Raw genomic sequence first — 21,586 nt, 5'->3', positions numbered from 1 at the left:
CGGTTCTGAGGAAAATACATACAGGGAATTTAAATTACGTTACATACCTACCACAATTACATTTTTAAGTTCAGGAAATACTGCAAATACCTTCAGACCAGTTTGCAATTTAAACATAAATATGGAAAACTAGGTCATGATAAACAACTGATAATATAGCTTTATGTGATTTGGGAGGGAAAATAACTACAAATATCTTTTACTTTTCTCCTCCTCTTTTCAGAAAAGAGATTTTTGATGAAAAAGTTTCTTTTCTCACCCCCCTTTCCCCCTCAAATACTGATGGGGGTGTCAGGTATCATCAAGTGCAACTAATGATGGAGGTAGAGCCTACACTTTTATACATTGAAAAGCGAGCTTAGAACTGACTGAAACGACTTTAATTCAAAGATCAACGAGGAAATCAGATACTGATACAGTAATGAAGATTAGATGAGCTAATTGAATTTCATTAAATAGAACTTGACTTAAAAATGTACATACCTGTAAACTTGTGTAACTGGAATTATTTCGTCGCACACTGAATTTGAACCGATCATGATTTTCTACATGTCGATGTCGTAAGAGTAAAGCTCGCATTACTTTTGTATGGTCCCCTGGATTAATTAATTCGGCAGTCACCATTTTTTCGACTACCCGGTAAGCTACACCGGGTAAATCTTTTTCTTCTAAATCTAATAGCACCACACCTAAAAATAAAAATTTATTTTTTCACCATAAGAATACTTTGACAAAATGATTGAAGCGGAAATAAAAAAAAGGGAATATTTATATAAAACATCTCAAAAAAGAGACATCACTACCAGATAATAGAGGAATGCTTTAAAAATATTTTCAGCACAGAACATTCAAAAACTTTGAACAAGTCGGTATTACAATGCACTGAGGTTTGCATTCAAACAATATACTCTTTAGAAGAGTTGATTAAAGTTTTGATATGCTAAGTTTGCATTTCTACATAGTCCTGATAAAATGAAATTCTACACAACCTATGGACACAAAAATGAACTAGACAGCTTGCATATTGTTTTTTGCCACACGGAGGAGTTTTTCTCGCAAATATGTGCAACTCCACCCATCTTTAATACTTTTTTACAGAAGACTAAAAAACTTCAAGGAACACGTGAAAATTTATATAAAAAAGACTAGATTTTATAGTTTTAAAACTGAAATACAAGGCGAAAACTACTACATAATTTCATAAATGAAGAAAAAAAAACACTATGAAGTGGCCCGAAACTGTATGTAACAAGGTGGAGAAATGGTGCTGGGTCCACACCATTTCGCGGGGAAATCAAAGCCAAGGAGTTCCAAAAATTAAAATTAGAGTCAAAATTAATTTTTTTGAGCTCTAATGCGCACCAGTACGAAACTGAGGGGGGAGAGTGTTCAGCTCAGGCAGTTTGCATAGGAATATTCAGTTGGAGTCACGTCGAGAGATCTATACCGGTTTGGGCCTTTTTAGACCTCATCAGTAGATCACACTCGGCAGTGAACCCAACTTAACATGCCGCAAAATCCAAGACGGCATTAAAATGCCGTCATGGATATGACCCGAGGCATGACACAAAAGTGTGATCCTCGCGCCATCTACCGTCGCTCCTGAAAAACTCTCATAACAAACAAGGAAAACCCAAAAAAATTGTGTTTGATTTCCCTGCGAAATGGTGTGGACCCAGCACCGTTTCTCCACCTACTTAATTTCATAAATTAATGGAGAAAGTAGAGATGAAAGTCACCTGTTTCAAGGCATCGTCTTAAATTAAGTAAGGAATGGAAGCTGAGAGATGCTACGTGAGGCTGACCCCACCTCTCAGCACCTTCTTCGACATCTTCTTCATATTTGATCCATCGGGCGGTTTCTTTCCACTCACGATCTTCGCCTGTTCCACAAAGCTCATCCAATTGTACAAAAATCTTGAAAAATAAACACAATAATCTTTGTTTAGGGAAGAGAAATTGTTTAAATAAAACTAAAGTTTGAATGGATAATATTAGTAACTTAGTAGAGAATTCTATATCGTAAATTTTAGAATAGAATAGAATTTCTTTTTTCTCTTATCAAAATTTCATGCACCTGTTTCATTTACGTGACTCTTTTGAAGTTTTCTAAATCAAAGAGTGAATCTAATTAAGGAGGATCATGGATAAGGAAGTTGAAATTTTTAAAATTTTAGGGAAAGAAGTCCTGCTCAGAGTTGTAAAATTTCATGGAGGCTTACTACGCAGATTAACTTTGAATTTGTAAAATGAAATAAAAAAAAAATTGAACTGTACTTGAAGCTCATTTTCTTCCAGAAATGTCCAGGTTGCCCTCTCTTTGTGATACCTTTCAAGGAGAAATTATAAAATTAGAATAACAGAGAACAATTTTTATGTATACACACCTCATGAGGGCTATGGTCGAAGAACTTTTTATAAACTTGATAAGGAAACCGACTAATGGTTGCAAGCGCATCGTGTGGTGGTATTTGATTTTTGGTTTTTGTACTATATCTCCTTTTGCCTTTGGCGATGTCATAACGATGCCCTGTAAAAGAGGATGGAAAATATGAAAATTTTTAACAGATTCTAAATTATTTGAATGTATACTTCATCATACCCTGCTTAGAAGAAAAAAATTGAAAAAAGAAAAAATACAAATAAAATAATGTCAGTTTGATGGAAGCATTTGTTGTATTAAAAGATGAAGGCTCTTAAATTATGAATGAATCCAGCTACATTAAAATGACTGAAAAAGCGCTTAATGATGCTGAGTAAATAAGTATTAGCATACTGCCTGTTTTGGTGTATACATCCTAGTTGTTTAATCCTTTGATTACCAGGCTAGATTCTGCGTTCACATCCCCCATAACAGAAATCAATCTGTCATGCAAACGAATCAGAGCACACTAAGTCAGGAAGTATCTAAAATTATAGTTTAGGTCCTCCTAGACAAATAAAGCGACAAAAGCGAATACTTCTAAGAAAAGGTTGCTGAGTAATGACGGAAATACTGCTGGAAGGGCAGTATACTTTTGCCATAAATGCAGGTGCTACGATCTTGGTAATAAAAGGGTTAATTCACAGGATCAAGAAAAATCTACAAAAATCGCTGTCTTTGTTCTAAAATTATCGCTGAAATGTTTTCTGATAAGTTGTCAAATGAGAGACAGCTAAATAATCAAATGGAAATGGTCTTACTGGCAAGTTCCTCCCGATCTATGTCCTGAAGAAGAGTGTCTTCTTCAATTTGAGCAATTAAAGCATTGTAACATTCTTTATCTAAATACTCCGCGCCTGATCGTTTTCTCTTTTTAGGATCTTCAGAGGTACTGTGCTTCCTTGATTTATGATGATAGTAGTGTCTACCACTGAGAAAAAAGAACAAAAAACAAAATAATTATTAGTAAAATGAAACTGACGATGAGTTAAGTGGGTCTGTCTCTATTACAAGAGATATAGATATAGAGATAAAAGGCAAATTCAAGGCTTGATAATGTTTGCAAATTATTTGATGATAGGATCAAATAAAAAAGGGGTTATAAACACGTTTTTTCAGATTTTGAGAAAAACGAGATAAAAATTAAAAATGACATTGAGTCTCACAGCTCAAAAATGTTTAAACCAATAGAAATTGAGTTTTCGAGGTCAACTTTTTTTTTCAAGCCCACTTTAAATCAAGTTTTGTTCAGAATCAGACATATTATAATTTTCTTCAATGTTACTACCATGTTACTTTCTTCATTTGGTAACTACTTCTGTTGTTTGAGATCATTACTGCACAAACAAAAACAAAAACAAAAAAACAACCAAACCCAACTGTAATTAAATAAACATAATTTCACATACTCATAAATGAGATGTTCAAGGTTAAAACCAGTTTAACACAATTAAATTCTAAGGATGTGGAGCCCTGATTTTTTGTGATTTATCAATTTTTCAATCACATGCCACAAGTAAAGTAATAAGACTTAGTAAGCAAGAAGTTTTAAGTATTCAGCACAACGTCCAGGCACAACCTTCTGATTATCTTCACACCAAGATATGCAGCACCAACTGACAGGCAAATGCTACCATCTAGCAAGCAAAAGGCATGATGGCAGATTCACCATCTCTAACGAAACAGCTCGAACAATCAACCATGACCGTTCATAATTAAATTGCGAGTATAAGATTGATTAACTACCTGTGTCTCCGTTTTGACCTTTTATCACTGTCTTGTGGCGAATCCTCAACATCACCTGTTGTAGTTTTCCTTTCAACTAGAGGTATTAATTGAGTTCCATGTTCTTCCTCAATTCCATCTACAAAAAATGATGGTTAGAAGAATTATAGGGGATATGATAAGAAAGGAGATGACATATTCGCTATATCATACTACATAATTTCCACTACCAAGCTTCAAATGCAGCTTTCCTGATGAAAAAATCTTGTATCATTGTTATTAGTGCGTTCTTAGGTAGCCTTGGTTCCTTTAAACAGCTTTCGATAGAAATCATTCTGCTATTGATTGTAAACAATAAAGCTTTAAAGAAAGAATACATAAAGCAGAAGGAACTTTCCTCCTTAAATTAGTGAATCGTCTCCAATCGACAGACAATTTTTTCTAATTTTTATAATTTTCACTTTCTTTATAAATTTTTTTTAGGTTGGCAATGCAATGGAACTTTTGGTTAAACATTTCAGGTTTTCTTTCTATGTGGTATTCAGCCTATTTTATACTAGGTAATTGTAGTTTTTTACAGGTAACATTGATAACTGCTTTAGTTATTTTTCATCATTGCGTTTCTTCTACAGCTGAAGTAATGCAATTGTGACAACTTATGTTCTCAAAATTTAGTGGGTTTATAGGAGACTCCTTGCAAATAACGTGGTTGTATAGTTCAGTACCTATTTCAAACTGGACCCGCCTGTCAGGAGAACTACTCAAAATTGAGGCGTCAGGCAAGGTGGCAGCTCGTTCTGAGATTTGTGGCTCACTGCCACTACTGAACAATACATCTCTTGTTGAACTCTCTTCACAATCAGGACTTGAGATCTGACATCTATAGATACAAAAAAATGTTCGATTAAATTAAGTAGGTAACTTTAAAAAGAGAAACAAATGAAAATTGGGTTAAACATTAGAAAAAAATTTCTGCTTAGTTATGCAAGAATAATGCGTTCTCACCCATCAGGATTCATAGGGGAAAATTGGTACTTATAGAAAATGCTACGACTATAAAACTGACGGACCGTTTTGAGGTTTACTTCAATGATTTCATTTCTATTTGCACGTTAACTAATCTTTTTTTGGATCAGTGAAATGTTGGGAGCAATAATAAAATGAAAATCTCAACTATAAAGCCATGCCATTCATCATAAATCTGTAATCCCTCCCCTCCCCCTCCACTCTTCCCAGGAGAACACTAGAACAAGCAAATAGTATGTAAGTTAAAAGACTTTATAAACTCTTACATACATTTTTAAAACGTCGAACATGTGTAGCTGATCCCCTGACGAAATTTTAAGATTAAAATATTTGGAAATGCAAAATGTATTCTTTATTAAGTCTCCAATCAAATACTTCATCCTAAAGTCTTAAGCTAATTTTTTCACAGTAATGGGAAGGGCCTTACCCCGCTGGTGAAGAACTGCCTTCGTTGAGCGCTTGGTTGCTAGTTTTAAAATCTACAGGAGGTGGTGTTGGTGGAATCGAAGGCTTGGGCGCTTGACTACTGTCATCAAAGGAATCTTGGGCTGGAATTGATTGTCCGACAGAGATTTCACCTCCATTCTCTGCCACTGCTTCACTTACTCCCTTCTCTGATAAGGATGGAGAACGTTTCTGGGCATCTCCGCTGCTAACCTAGAAAAAATGATCAAAGTTTCAGTTCACATTCTACAGGCTCATCTTAAAAGTACCATTTTCTAACACTCTATGGCATAGCGTTACAAACTTGTAACAACGTGTTTTGGGGGTTTTTAAAATCAAATCTGAAATGATTTTGCGTTAGTTTCTCTTTTTTTTTTGAAAAATTGATTCCCTTAAATTCAAAATTTTGAAAATTTTGGTACTCTATTTCTTTTATGCGAGCTACAAAATAGATGAGTGTCTCCTAGACTCTGAAATCAAAAATTATTTCATGCCACAGAGAGTTAAAGATTCCAAGACCAAAAAAGAATGAATACGTATGCGATCGTTCCTTGAAAAGGGGATTTTGACTCAAGGTGCCAAATTTTTAAAAACGCGATGTTCGTAATGTTTGATCAAAAATCGGAGTTGGAGTTTCAAATAAAGAACATTTCCATTGCTCAAAGGGAATAATTCAATTGATTTTTAACTTGAGTGAGTTAAACCACTACAATGTTTCAAAATTGCCACAGAAAATACATTTTTGTGCTCAAGGAATTGCAAAAAAATCCCAACGGAAAGTTTACTGAACTTGGTTGGTTGTAAGGAAAAAACTATCCATCCCCCTCCGGAAATATGATCGGCAGTCCTGCTATACAAAAATGACCAGAAAATCAGCAAACGCCTTTCCCGCGCCTGGGTTCGTCATCAGCGCCCGCCCAAAATGTCGTTTCAAACGAGTCCTACTTTTGGCATTTTCAAAACGAAGTTTCTTTGCCACTTAGGGTTCAAAAGTATCCGACGAAATTCCTAAAAGCTTAGAAAAGTATCCGACGAAATTCCTAAAAGCTTAGAAAAGTATCCGACGAAATTCCTAAAAGCTAAGACTACTACGTACTTTCAGAAAATATATTAAAAAAATGAATGCCACTAGCCCATTGAAGAAACGCATTTCTCAATTTCAGTCATCGAAATAGTTGTTTAAAAGAGACGGGTGTTCACTTACTTCGTTACTCTCTGAGCTATCTCTCGTGGGCACAGAGGAGCGCTTTTTCATCGAGCGAGAGTGGATTGCTTTGAGAGGCACATGTGTGTGAGGGTAGCTCTTCTTGCGGTGAACTGAAAAATAGAAAGGGCAACGAATAGACTGATTAGAGATTGTGTAAAACAAAAGGTGCGATGAAAAAAATTACAAAAAACATTGAAACTTTATGTGTTGACAATTATGTGAGCAAGATTTATCCTTCCTCAATGAAACATGGAGTCTCGAATATCCGCGACTCGAATTAACCGCGGTCGCGGTACCATCCAACAATGTTGCCGAATAGAACCGTGAAGACCGAGTTTCCGAAATCGAGTTTTTTCAAACATTGAGTCTCGAATATCCGCGACTCGAATTAACCGCGGTCGCAGTACCATCCAATAATGTTGCCGAAGAGAACTGTGAAGACCGAATTTCCAAAATCGAGTTTTTTCACACATTGAGTCTCGAATATCCGCGACTCGAATTAACCGCGGTCGTGGTACCACCCAACAATGTTGCCGAATAGAACTGTGAAGACCGAATTTCCGAAATCGAGTTTTTTCAAACCAATCTTAATCGAATGAACTGAGTGATTCCGTTTAAACGGCGGCATTTGCCCTTCTCACCATTACGAGGATTGTCGAAGAGCGGTAACTGCTCAGAAATTGCCGTAATTTCTGTCAGAGCAGCAGTAAGTCCGCATTATTCCGCGAGAGAGCTGTTCTTACTGTGTTCGTACTATGCTGCAAAATCGCACCCTTTCCTGCCAACGTCTAATTTAAAAGTTTCTTGGTGATTTGTTTGAAACGTGACCAAGCATTCATCCAGAAAACTGAACATATGACTGCTTTCCTAACTTTTGATGAATAAGCTCCTTTCTATACAGTCACGAAAAAATTTTTTCAATTATTTACTCGAACGATTTACAATCGTTTTTAGAAATTTAATGAAAATTATTTGACAAAAAGCGGGGAACTGTTACAAAGAAATTTTCCGGTGGGCCAACTTTTTCAAACCTTCATTTTTGGACTCACTTCTTACTTTGGTAACGCGAGAGGACAGCGTTATCTGTTATGTAAAAGATATAGTTCACTGTCTGATTTTATTTTTCTAATGAATTCCCCGCCTTTCCCGGGAATTTTTTGTTTCTCGATGGGTTTCGTTTTTTCCAGGCTTGATAATAAGACACCGTGGGGTTAAGCTCAAATCAATCGGCTTACATTTTCCCAAAATATAACGTGGCTCTTTCTCGTTTGATTCGGTCCATTTTTCTGACTTAAAACCGACATAGGTGGGAGAGGGGGGGGGGGGTGTCGGAGCCGTAGTTCTCCGTTCCTTAATAGAACGGAGGCTGGATTCTGGAGGTCCAGGCCTGCTGAAATATAATTGAGTTATTACAACTTGTCCTAAGTCCTATAAGCTTTGAGAGCTTATGATCGATCGGCAGTGTAACTCCGGCTCAAGGGTGTGGAGACCATTTCATCTTCAGAATTCGAGCTCGAAGGCTCCGGAGAAACCAATCTCTGTCGGTTCCAGTTCCTACGCTTTCAGGTACCCGCAAAGTCTCTCGAGTGCCCAAATCAATCACAGTTTTCAAAATCTCCCCCTGAGGTCCAAGGATTTTTCTGTAGTCCCGTTCAGCGGGAAACAGCCGCGTTACATCGGAAAGGAGTCCAGAAAAACATATTCTAAGTTGAGGTTGAAGGTTGAAGGGTTGAAGAAGAGGTGCAGTTGTTGAGATCCTACGTGAGGGTGTGTAACGACAACGAGAGAATACATTTTTCAAAATTTTCAGCAGAAATATGGAGGGTATTTAACTTTACAGCATAAACAGTTATCAAACTATTCGGCTAGAGACATGAATTCGGACCAAAATCTGCATTTTTTCGGGTATCTCTCTCTTTTTTGGAGGGTACTTTCCGCACTTACGGATCTTTTTCCGCATTTTATCACATAACGTTGATATAAGGTGGCCAAAAAAATTAGAATTGGAATTTTCTCTTTTTCCGGGTTTCTTCCTGACCAATGTTGAGAATATTGACTTTCGAGATCACAAGGGATGAAAAATCGTAACTTCAAGATTTTCTTTCTGTTTCAAACAAACTGAAACTATGAGATACGACACGAAAAAATCGCAATTTCCATAAACGCAGCTTTTCTCTGATTTTGGGACATTTTGCTCATTTTCCCCGACTCATCTTCGATTACTGGACCAATTTTCTTTTCCTGACCTGAAAACAAATTTCTAAAAATTTCAAATTCATTCAAAATTCATTTTTTCATTTTGTTTTCATTTTTTTTTCAAATTTCCAATTTTCTTTTCTTGTCCTGAATTTGACGAGGATAAAATCACTTTCCGTTTGTATCATAATTTAAGAAAAAGTGTGCATCTTAATTGCAACGTTTCAGAAACTCGGACCATGTTTAATTTTTTTCTTTCTTTAACCCCCCCCCCCCCCCCCCAAAAAAAAAGAAGAAAAAAATCACCTCGAAATTTCCTGTGAATATACTTGAAATGATGGGGATTATTAACTGAAAATTAAAAAAAAAAATAGCTTTTTAAAGGAAATCTATCCATCGAAAGTAAAACATGAGTGGAGGTTTGCAACGTTGCAATCAGAGAAGCGGGGATGAAGACGCTTTTATTTGCGTGCAGCCAACGGTATTTGATTTCATTTACGGAAGGCGCTTCTGAGATAACTATTCGGCCACGGGTGATGCCCATATTGCCGCTGGCTGAATTGAAGGCGCGTCACACTGCGACGATAACTCGACCACGCTACGCTTGCTTCCACTTTCCTTACAATGGATGAAATATTAGTTTCATTCATTGCAAGGAAAGTGAATGCACCCATTTCACTAAAAATTCTACTGAATATTCCTTATGATTCTACAATTTTCTACGGAAAGATTTCTGGCAAATCACCCATTCTTCTCCAAGGGATTAATCAGCAACAGAGATTCTGAAACACAGCAATCGAAAAGTGCCCATTTCGCATCCAGTGCCTCAATTTGTCTTTGACATTTTTGTCATTTTCCGGTTTCCCCTGACATTTTCGTCATTTTTCCTAACATTTCCAGGTTTTCCATGACTTTTTGAAGTTCCCTGAAATTTCCAGGTACTACCCGACTGTGGCAACCCTGTCCTTCATGCGGGAAACGCGACGAGTTATGTACGCTTGTGAGTGAAATAGGGTGGGAGTTTCACGGGGGGTATTTCTAGACAAGTGCATTGGTGGCTTAGTTTGACTTACAGCTGTAGTCGCGCTCGTTGAAACGTTTCTCGGGCGGAGTGGCCTCGGGCGAGGATGCGAGGCGCGCCACGTCGAAGCGTTCGCCCTCCATCGCGAACACCTTCTCCATCTCCTCGTCCAGGTTTGGCCCCGTCTCCGGCCCATCTCCATCTGTCTGAAACAACACAAAAACACAAAATTAAATTACAATCTATACATTTCATTTCAGCCAAGCTTCAAACAGTTTCACCGCTTCAACTAGGGGTGCGAATTGTTCTAGACCGCGCGATCGCGACCAAAGTAAGGAGTCGCCCCAAAAATTGTAGAGGCTGGGGTTTTTTTTAGATAGGGGGGTTCACTTTCTAGATTTACAACTCTTGTTGAATAGTGCAATTTTGGCACACATTCTAAAATCAACTAAAGAGTCAACGAAACTTTGATCAGCGCGTTATGTGGACCCTTTTGAGAAAACCCAGCGCGTTGCAGAAAATTGTGAAGTTGCCCTAAAAATTTTGGAGGCTGCTGAATTTTTTTCTTTTCTTTTTTAATTTTTCAGCTTCCAGATTTTCAATCCTTGTAGAATGATGTGGCTTTGGCGTACATTCTAAAATAAAAAAAAAAATTAAAAAAACTTTGATCACCGCGTTTAATTGACCCTTCTACGAAAACCCAGCGCGTTGCAGAAAAGTGAGGAGGTCTCTTGGAGAACTGAGGAGGCCTATTGAAAACTTGCGGAGACCTAGACAAATTTGCACCTCTGGCTTCAAAATTGAGTTGCTCCAGGCATCAGAAATTTGTGAGTGAAATCTGATAACCACAAAATGCGATACAGTCAGGCGAAAACGTCCATGGTGGAACTATACACGGTAAATACTTTCGGTTACCTGGAGTTATTTTTATTCGGTTAAATCAACCAAGAGGATTTGAGTGAACAACCGAATTTCAACTGGAAATTTCATTGATTTATCCTATGTTCTCATGCAGGGGTCGGACAAATTTTGGACAAAAATTACACAGGTATGTTCTCGTAAAAAATTGAATTGTTTTAATCAATTTTGCAACCTTGGAATGGAGTTAAGTTTTTTCGTCCGGGGAACGACCATTTGTCACACGTTGGTTCTGTATGCAAACACATAAAAAAACAAAAGCCTGGGAGGAGTAAGCGGGCGTCCTTCAGGACACTCCCCCTACGACTACCCGGCCTTGACAACTTAAATATGTATGAACTATTTTTTTGGGAGGCGTATGAGAAGGGGGGAAAGGGGGTTGGGGGATATTTCACTCAAGTAACTATGTCACATGAGAATGAATCTTTCAACGGACGACGAAGAAACCGTAGAAGAGCCTCCATTTGGACGAGTTATGTTTACATAATACTTACTTAAACTCTGGCTGTATAATTCCCTTTGCCCATGTCGTCGGCTTCAGGGAAATTATCTAGCTTACCCCCTGGCCACTAAGCGGTCCGACCCCTAACAGGCACAGACAACTATAGAAGGTAGCCTCGTTGCGACAAAAAACCTTGAATATTTTTGCGAATAATCACACTGTTCCGATGAGGAAAATTCATTTGACCCTCTATAAAAGAAACTTTAGATTGGGATTGTTCAACTGGTCCTCCTCTTTTTGAAATGTATATAGAAGAAAATCGTTTGCTAATTTTTTTAGAACTTCATAAGTTGATTGCCGCAAAAGCATTTTTAGAATATTTTGATTTCTGATTTTTAGAACAAAACAAGTTTTAATGAAGTTTAAAAAGGATCGCAAGAGCGTCAATCATGCCCGAGTTGCTGTCTAAAATTACTCAAAAACATTGCGGCGAAAACATTTTTAAAATATTTTGATTTCTTAATTTTTTTTTAAAAAAAAAAAAAAAAAAAAAAAAAAAAAAAAAAAAAAACCAAGTTTCAATAAAGTTTAAAAAGGATCACAACAGGGTCAAGTATGCCCAAATTGTTGTCTAAAATTACCCAGAGACATTTTTTAAAATTATTTATACATTTAAAAAAAATATATTCTTAAAGATGAAAGATGAAATGTTTCACAAAACAAACTTATTTATCAGCGTGTTATTAGGGCGTGTGGATACCCTAATGGGTCTCGGCTTCCATGTGTGAGTGTGGTTCCGGTTGGAATTTTTCACGGCGTTTCCCGCGTGTGACGCGACTTGATACGGCGGCTAATGAAAAGATTAATGTTGACAAGTGTCGCAGGCTTGCGGCGAGGTGGGGTGGATTGGACATTAGCGCGAGTGTTCGGGAGACCGAAGGGATGAGCATCGATTAAACGACCCTCTCCCGGACAACACCTAATTCTCTACGTTCCCGTCCATCACATCAATTTCCACCTTTTCTCTACCTCTTTTTTCTCGGCGTAGGGAATTCATGTCTTACACATCTGTTAGTCACGTGGCTTGAGAAGCTCGCGATCTTCGAAATATTGTAGAAAAATATGTCGACCGGTGTACGATTTTGATATTTCTTAAACAAATTCAACGTAATGATGGAATTATGCATCAAAATTTGGATTTTATGCCCTCCTAGAAGCTAACACGCGCTGCAAACGCAGCTCTTTGTAGGAAAAACATGGATCCTTTCGAATATCGGTTTATTTAAAATCGTCGTCCTCGAATATGTCATGGTGACAATTTTTCTTAAATTCCGAAATTCCCTGTCTTTTATACGACTTTTCAGAGTTTTTGAACTTAAAATTCCCTGAAATTTATATGTTTTTAGTTGCACGATTTTTTAAATAATGCTGTTCATAAAAATATTTCAGAATGAAGTTTCTATAAAGATATTGAATATGATTGAATGCTTTAGTCTCAAGAAAGGATTTTAGAGTTTTGCATAGAAATTCCCCAACTTTTCCACGTTTTTGATGACTTTCCAAGAACTTGCCATCGTAAGACTATATTCCAACGCAGCGCTGCAAAATTTTCAGTCGCAATTTGTAATTATACTGGAAAAATATTAGGTGTTCCTGACTGAAAATTTCACCGATTTTACTTCGAATGACACAAGAAATTCAGCCACATTTAGGACAGAAATTGCACGGTTGTATTTTTTGATAAAACTTGAATTGTTAATATTAGCGCAGTGAACCTAGGAATTAAGTTATGTTCCTTCGTTGAAAAACGACGAAATTTAAAAGTAATATACCTCATTGAAACCGAGAATACAAGGATAAAAATGCATTCGACACATTTGCTTTCATCACTCATCGCTTTTGAGGAAAAAATTGGGAAACTTCCTCTAAATCCGTGACACAGCGGGAGGTTAGGCCTCAGGCGACGGTGGGCGGTCTTATTGTCAGTAAAATTGAGTTTTCTCGCGAACCCCTCGACCAATGTTCAAAATCTAATGCTTATCCTAAAGCTAATAGAATATCTATTTAGCTTCTTTTCGTCGAGTAGACACATCTGCTTTAGGTTGGAAAATATAAAAAACGGAGTTTCTTTTTTGATGACCCTCATACCTGGCAAAGTGCGATATCTTGGTGTTCGTTTACTTCCGGTATAAATTCATCTAAAATGAATATTCAGGTTAGAGAGTGGATTTCTGCGATAAGAGACTCCAACAATAAATTGTTTCAGGAACATACTTTAAAAAATTAGTCGAAGTCCCTCTTCACAGATCACCAAGACACACTGATAAAAAAAAATCCGGCTGTGGAAAGCGTTTATACTTATGGACTATGCTAGACGTACCGTCCGTTACGGGGTCAGAGGCCGAAAGTTCCGGGTGTAGTACCAGTTGATCTGGGCACTAAACCCGGAGCAGTCGAAGCTATGGCTGCGGCACCCGGTACTTTCGGCCCCTGAATCCGGAACCAACGTAATGTCTATACAGCCCGTAACTTTTTTCAGTGCAACAGGCAGCGCCGGATAAAACACATTTCCAGGCTCTTAGTGTGTTCTTCACGTTAGAATGTTCTGACGTTATCTGATTTTTTCTCCAAAATTATCACATTTTCTGATTTCTTCTAACCTCCGAGCAGAATTTCTGCCATATTTTTTTTTTTTATTTAAAAGAAAGAAGAAGAAGAAGGGAAAAAAACGCTGAATTTTCTATAACTTGAGGCAAGTTGTCCACTTCTAGGGATTCAAGTTATAGACTGAAGCTCTCAGAGGGTGTTCAAAAGTTACCGCAACATAACGGTGCATTGAAAGTGACAAGCCACTCGCAAAATTCCCTGATTGTAAATTTCCAAGACTTTCCCGATTTCCCATTTCTGGAAATCCTGATTCAGGTGCTAAGCAAGAGTACTCCAAACGCCCGACTTAAAATCCAGAGCAATTTGAATTCAGTACACAAATGGCGTCTTATTATAACCATACCCATTACTACCTCTTTTCTAACCGCCGCGTCGTGAAATTGCATAGCTGATAAGCTGAAGGCACGCGACGCTCAGAAAAAACCTCATACTTAACACAGATTCCTCAAGAGCTGATGATAGACAAACAGAATGATACGCCCAGCGCTTCCGGTATTTTCATATTCCATGAATTTTAGAGTCGATTGCCGGCCTTCCGCGTTGACCGGTTTTCAAAACTGACCTTTCCTAATGGTAAACTGCACCTTTGAGAGCGGCGGATACGCGAAGAATCCCGGTCCCAACAAAACGCGACGCGATTAAAATTCATACCGTAAAACCGCGAAACGTTTGAAAGGAGATTTTCTAGGTTACCGCCCGTAATAACTCATTCGGAGATATTCTCTTATTTATTTAGGTGTTCGTGAGCACACGAGGCACTCAATATTCAGATAGTTGCGGTTCGACAGAGGCGGAAATTGCCTGCCTTGACTCTCATGACGTCACCGCGATTCATCAGCTACTGACCGGCGCTCAGTGCGGCCCTATCTATATGGACAAAAATAAAAAATGCACAACTCGACAACTGAATATTTTTTTTTTTTTTTTTTTTTTTGAGTTTTTCACCTTAAAGATATTTTTGACTCGCAATGGTGGTTCATTTTCAAATTTTTCGCTCAAAACTGCTTCAAATTTGGGTAGAAAGTGGGCGGAAAATGGGTCAATGATCACTGGTCTATAAGAAATACACGGGAAAAAGACGTTAACTTCGAGTGGAGATTTCTCGCTTGAAACGCAAAATGCTCTGGGTGGTTGACATTTTCTTAATCCTCAGATATCCAGCTTTAATTCTACCAAAAAGATCTTACGACTTTTTGCGACTATCAGAGACATTTGAAGGTAAAGTTTGGGTGTTTCACGTTGCTTAAACATTGTTAACATAGGGCTAATGCGAGGTTGCCAACTTGAAATGAAATTTTCTCAAAAAGGACGCAAAAATCCTGAGATATAACATTTTCTTATTTCGAGTGTTTTACTTTGATAGTGCCAAAGGGGTTTCCTATGTCAGTGCAACTATCTTCATTATTTAAAGTTAAGCGTCTTTTGCCGATTTTTGTCCGCATCATCTATAAGGATGTCGCACTGTGCGGTGTTGCCGCAATGGGGTCGCCGGTCGTTGAATATGATGGGCTTCGTAAAAAATGGAATAGTGTATTTTCTTATTTTCTTCGGAAAATACACTAAAAAAACACTCGCTCGTTTACACTTAACACTGGATGAGAAAGGGACTCCTGAAATGGACCACACACTCGAAGGCACAGTAATTAAAGTGTCACGAAGCATCTTTCCTCGATAAAAGCGCATCCAGAGTGACCATCCACGAGAAAAAAAACCTCTGTCAAAATCCGCCGTGCTAAGGAAGAACGCCGTATGAACATTCGAATATTTCCAAATTTCATCTCAGAAAAGATTTAATTTTGGAGGAAATTATGAATATTCCTCCTTGCAATATTTAATTTTTTTATATCAAATTACGAACAAAATCCTCTGTAAAATTGAACGAGAAATATTCACAAATTTCCCGAAAATGCATGATTTGTCGAACGAGATTTGGCAACGCCTGAAGGTTCATACGGCGTTTTCCTTCGCAAGGCACAAATGGGTACAAGTTCAAGTGAAGCGATTTTTGTTGAGTTGGATAAAAAAAAACGGACTTTGAGATTTTGACGGATAACGCTTTTTAAAATCCTAAAGAGTGAATTACGTATTTTTTCAAATGGCGGTCTCTCAAAACGAAAATTTTGAAAGACGTCCGGTTTTCATGAATCTCTCTCGTGGCAAGCTTGGTCGCCGGCGGCTAAGAAAAGCACGCCCGTGGACGCAGTAAATTTGAAAGTGCGTGATAAAGTTTAGCACGAATATAGCACATTCAGAGGTATATTTTAAACATTCCTGATAGTAACGGCATTATTTTCGAGCAATTTAACCTGTAAAAATTACACTCGGTTAGCTTTATCTCTTGAAAGCAACAGCTCTATCGTCGCATTATGACCGCCCGAGTTTCGAATCACCACAAAGCGCGCGGGGGGGGGGGGGGGGGTGTGTGCTTCGTTTTTTAACGGTTTTCTACTTAATTTTTTCATTTGCTTTGAGGCGAATTGACGCCGGAAGCAAACAAACATTGAGATATCGAACAAAAATTGCTAAAGTATACTGGTTCAAATTCATAATTTCTGGCAAAAGGCGGATCTGTTACCCCTGCAGGGATCGAAAATATTCCCGATCATGCGCGTCAAGGCGTCAAGGCGTCAAGCTTGCGAGAAAATCGTGGAAAGCTCTCGGGGGTTTTTTTTTTGGGGGGGGGGGGGGCGATGCCCGGCATAGAAATGGTACGGCGTTATACATCTATTTCAGACTCCCAATTTGAAATTCAGCCGGTATTTCATCTACGTTTGTTCGACATTACCGTCAGTGGCGTGACGTGAATTGCGATGTATCGATTGTTATGCCATTTAAACATATGGTAAAGAATCGATTATTAAGGCGTTCGCAGCGAACACCTTGTTTATCGATCCTTTTCCATAGGTTTTAATGGCATAACAATCGATACATCGCAAAGCACGCCACGCCACTGTACCGTGTTTTCTTACTCCAGCTACGGATTTGTCTCGACGCACAGTGAACCGAGGTCAATAGGAGGGGTCGGATAAAATTGGAAACTTTACAAGCTTATAACTCCGTTTAAACAAACCTTTGAGGTTCCAAAAATGGTTTCATCGGTTTTCTCGTAAAATTTTCGTCAAAGAGCACCCCTTAAAATTTAAAATGTGATGAAATAAACCCCAAAATTGGCAGTTTCAGTCAAAAATTTCATTTCCGACCTCTCTATAATTGACTCGATCCACTGTGCGACGTTTCAGAATTTAATACTCAAATAAATCCGTTTTCCCGCGCCCCCGTTTTAATCGGCCTCCTTCACTGCACGCGACGAACAATGCCCGGTAGCGCAGGAATCCGGATTCATATCCTGGAATTCATGAAGATGTACGTTTTCATATCTTTGTTTCAGGAGATTCGGATTGATGAAAAATTCCTTCGCTTTAGAGGATATGCAATAATTCCTGTACCTTGTTATTTAATTTCGTACTCGGAAAACGCGACATCGCTTTTAATTCCCATTCAAGGTGTCTTCGAAAACAGGCTGGCCCAAAATCAGTACTTTTTCAGTGCCTCCGTTTGACGAGATTCGGAAATTTTCAAAAATTTGAATTTCTCGCTCAAATTGAGACAAAAATGACAAAAAAAAATTAAAAAATTCAGGACCTCTTGCGGAATTTCCGCACTTTTTCAGTACTTCCGGACCCCCTTAAAAAATCAGTGCTTTTTCCGAAAATTTCGGACTTGCAGGCACCTTGGGATGTCAAAATTTCAGGGATAGCGGCGGCGGAACTCAGAAATCCAAATTCATTGATTTTTCTAAATATAATAAAAACAAATTTTAATTAATTTCAACAAAATTCCTTGACGTTTCAAAAAAATTAAATTTAAAAAAAAAATCCCGAGTAATTTTGACAAAATCCCCCGGACTGTGAACAAGTCTGACGACTATTTCCGGAAAGTTGAACCTCGTCGTCAGTGTGGTCTCACCTCAAAACGAAAACTTTCATGACTTTTCAGATGTTTTTTAATTTCCTGACTTCTGCTACGTCAAGATTTTCTCTGACTGTGTCACCTTCCTGAACATATTTCGCAATGTAGACAAGACGATGATTTGAATACTCTTTACATAAGCCCTTATAAAAAGTATTTACTCTTTTCATATTCCAACCCATTTCATTATTTTTACGACCATTTTTCTATTTGTTTCGTGTTTTATCATCATGTTTTATTCATCTTCAGTGTCATCTTCTTCCCTCTCTATAAATGATGCCGCGCCGCTGAGGGCTACAGCGATGAGCTTGTTTTGTTTCATAGGATCCATTCGCTGCAACTGATCCATTTTTGAGATCCTTGTGTATATTCAGTTCCATTGATGAGCAATGTATGGTTTTTTTTTTTTACTAGAGATAGGGTAAAACATGAGGCATCACAAGACATGCTTTGGCTTTATCTTCAAAAGCAGATCAAAAACTTGTTGGGGGTATTGGAAAATGTCCAAAATTAACTCGTAAATAAGATATTACTGTGCATAGTGTGCATTAAAGTTGGTCGATTCAACCTCTTCGTTCGCTAGAGATAAAATTGGATAATTAAGAAAAAAAAAAAGAAAAAAAAAAATGGACGTATGTAGGCCGTAGGATTTGTCGGCGTTCTTGCTGACGTCGACAACGCATAACTCCTACATTATTTTTGCTCCCTAAAAAACCGAGTACAACCTCGAGCCCGCAATACTTAGGTCACACTAAATAGTTTCCACCTATGAATAAAAGTCGCCGAATTTCAAACACCTGCAAAGTCTTAATTGCCTAATTTTCCTGGCTATCGCTCGTTCCCTGGCGATTCCCGAGTTTGCCAAGCAGGGTGTCTGCAAACTCGAGGGGAAAAAGTTTGTAAACCGTCAAAGTTTTACATCTGTCAAATTTCCGGTCTTTTCCAAGAAATTCCCTGACCTTTCCCGGATGTGATGAGTCCCGTTTCCCCAGGCCTGTAGACGCCCTGCCAGGTCTTGGACACGGTGATTAACAAACGTCTTCTCTACACTTTTACGTCGGCAATTAAAGTCATTCCGGGGTCACACCCCTCGGGTTCGGCACCGGCCGAGTCGCGGGGTGTTTTCCGTGACCCCTGCGTGGAAATCGATGCGCGGTGTCATTGAAAATGGAATATAAAATTGTTTTCCTTGTAATACGCTCGCGAGACGGGGTTCGTGTTCGGTTCCGACGAAGAACAATAGGAGGGTCTTGCAAGACGACATGACACTTCTTCGAGCGAGCGAGCGAAAATGTCATCGATTTATCTTGTGAGAAACTCGAGCTTTTGACTTGTGTGCTTCGTTTGTCCGTGCTTTGCCCGGTTCTTTCACGCTAACAAGCATCCGATCTTACGCGGAATTGGGGGTTGGATCGTAACATGACAGCTTCAAAGACGCTTCATACGCTTAATTTGACGCAATAATGCAAAAGAAATCGATCTACAGAGAGTGTTATTTCATGAATTTCAAAATTCCCTGACTTTTCAGAGGTTTTGTACGTAAAATGGTCCGTGGGGTTTTAACATTTATTTCTGGGCATGATTTCTCGTGGTAATATTTTCACCGACAATTTTTTGCGCAAAATCTCTAAAAATTGAATAACATAATGGTCTCTCTCCAAACGACTATCGTTGTGACGAGGACTTCTCGATAATGAGGAAATGGGTCGGTCCCTTCAACTACCAATATTAAAACACACTATCCTCAAAATGAGAACCTTTCTACAGTGCGGAAATCGGTCGGTTGAGTTCTCGTTATAGAGAGAGCGTATACTGTAATTGAATTTTTCGGATTGGAGAAAGAATTTTAAGATTCCGCAACATAACCGGCTTATCAGGGCTCCTTATCAGGGTTGAACAAAATTTCCTGGCTTATCCAGCGGATCGACAAATTTATAGGACTAGTCACCTTGATTCAATTTTGGAGATTTATGAGAGTTCTGGTACCTGCGCTTACAAACGAGTTTAGTAAAAATGAGCTGTGCGGGTCATATTATTTGACCTAGTTTTGTTCAGCAAGTACAACCGCATATTGGGTTTCTTTTAATAAAACTCTTCAATCCGCAGAATCAAATTTCAAGAATTCGGTAACCTCAACCGAGAGTGATTTGCATCGAAAAACGACGGGTAGCATATCACCGAACCGATGAGTTTTCTCGGTTTTGTTCATTCTGTGTAAAAGCCCGTTCTCCACTTGTCAAAATGGAAGATCAAAGTGGCTTAAAGTCGGGACTTAATTAGCCCGTTGAATCAACTGACCAATCAAGTCCCTACTTTGAACCACTTTGATCTTCCATTTGACAAGTGGAGAAAGCGCTTTTCAAGCATGCTCTGGTTAAAGTTGGAGGGTGATTCGGACCAAATTCAATGCTCAACACGGGAGAAACAAGTTTGCACGCATCGGAGACACAAGATGAGTAGGTCAATTGGACTACATATTTCAATTAGGAACTACCGTTTCTAACTAATTTGTAATAGCACTTATCTGTATGGGGGAACTAATGGCACATATACGTTGTTTCTAAAGTGGGCTCGAGGAAGAAGTTCCTAATTTATTGCAAGATGAAGGTAAATTGGCTCTGCCTAACTTTTTTTCGTCCCACACCCACCGGTTAGGGCTGAGACGCAATCGGAGTATGCTGTGGCTCTACCGCTCTGAACTCTAACTCGAGGTGTGGGGACGCAAAAAAGTAAGGCAGCGCAAATTGACCTATCTTCCTCGTGTTTCCGACGCAAATCGTTTTTTTTTTCTGTTGAGCAAGGCCATGAATGGAAGATCACGGTAAAAAGACAAAATCTACTCGGTCTGGCAGTACCTAAATAGAGAGTTTTTCTAGAGTTTCCATGCAGATAGACATTTGTTCTACGCGATGTTCCAAAGAAAATTTGCAATTTGCAAAAAACCCAAGTTTTAAACTGCAAAAACGTCGAAACTCCTGAGCGGCTTCTTGGGCACTGAATAGAGCATTGAGAGGTGTATTATCACCCCATTAATTTCTTGAATTTCATGTTCCGGTGTGGATCAGAAAATTTTTTAGTGTAGTTCTGACGTCGGACAAGAACTGAAAATTAGAGGACTTCGAGCTATCATCGTATATCTCTAGTGATTAAAAGCGACGAGAGAGAGAGAAATCTTTTTAATATCAAAATTTTTGATAAAACACTTCAATAAGTCTAAAAAAAGGGAGGAAATATGGATATGTGTGTTATATTACGCTCTTCCAGGGTGTCTCCTGACAATGTACTGAATAACTGAAGTACTATTTTGACAGTTCTCAAACACTTCTCACAACTAAAAAAAAGTAAGTTCTTGCTTAATCTTTTTGAGAACTTTTTCACAACGATTTACAAATGCCTTTTTCCCTAAAAATTCCGACAATATTTCCCAGAAATATTTCGCGATGGATTCCCAATTCCATGAAGAATTACACGAGATTTCGGACCGTTCAAGCATTTTCGAACACACCCCAAGAAACGAGTTATTTTTCTAAGGTGGTTTCAAGGGAAATT

At 38.4% G+C, this 21,586-nt stretch overlaps 1 protein-coding gene across 6 annotated transcripts in view; it reads right to left on the bottom strand.

The window, feature by feature from the left end:
* Nucleotides 1–21,586, bottom strand: part of Ae2 (anion exchange protein Ae2) — a 101,670-nt gene that overhangs the window by 22,356 nt on the left and 57,728 nt on the right. For all 6 annotated transcript variants that reach the window (XM_019061813.2, XM_019061815.2, XM_019061816.2 and 3 more), the window contains 9 exons: nucleotides 10,094–10,247; nucleotides 6,822–6,934; nucleotides 5,601–5,830; nucleotides 4,873–5,027; nucleotides 4,169–4,286; nucleotides 3,184–3,353; nucleotides 2,388–2,530; nucleotides 1,740–1,917; nucleotides 484–689 (listed from right to left, as the gene is read on the bottom strand). In XM_019061813.2, coding sequence (XP_018917358.2) covers nucleotides 484–689; nucleotides 1,740–1,917; nucleotides 2,388–2,530; nucleotides 3,184–3,353; nucleotides 4,169–4,286; nucleotides 4,873–5,027; nucleotides 5,601–5,830; nucleotides 6,822–6,934; nucleotides 10,094–10,247 — 1,467 coding nt within the window. The remainder of the gene's footprint in view (nucleotides 1–483; nucleotides 690–1,739; nucleotides 1,918–2,387; nucleotides 2,531–3,183; nucleotides 3,354–4,168; nucleotides 4,287–4,872; nucleotides 5,028–5,600; nucleotides 5,831–6,821; nucleotides 6,935–10,093; nucleotides 10,248–21,586) is intronic.

This window comes from Bemisia tabaci, chromosome 3 (assembly GCF_918797505.1).
Source record: "Bemisia tabaci chromosome 3, PGI_BMITA_v3".
Taxonomy (NCBI): Eukaryota; Metazoa; Arthropoda; class Insecta; order Hemiptera; family Aleyrodidae; genus Bemisia; species Bemisia tabaci.
This window is presented reverse-complemented; position numbering and strand designations above follow the sequence as displayed.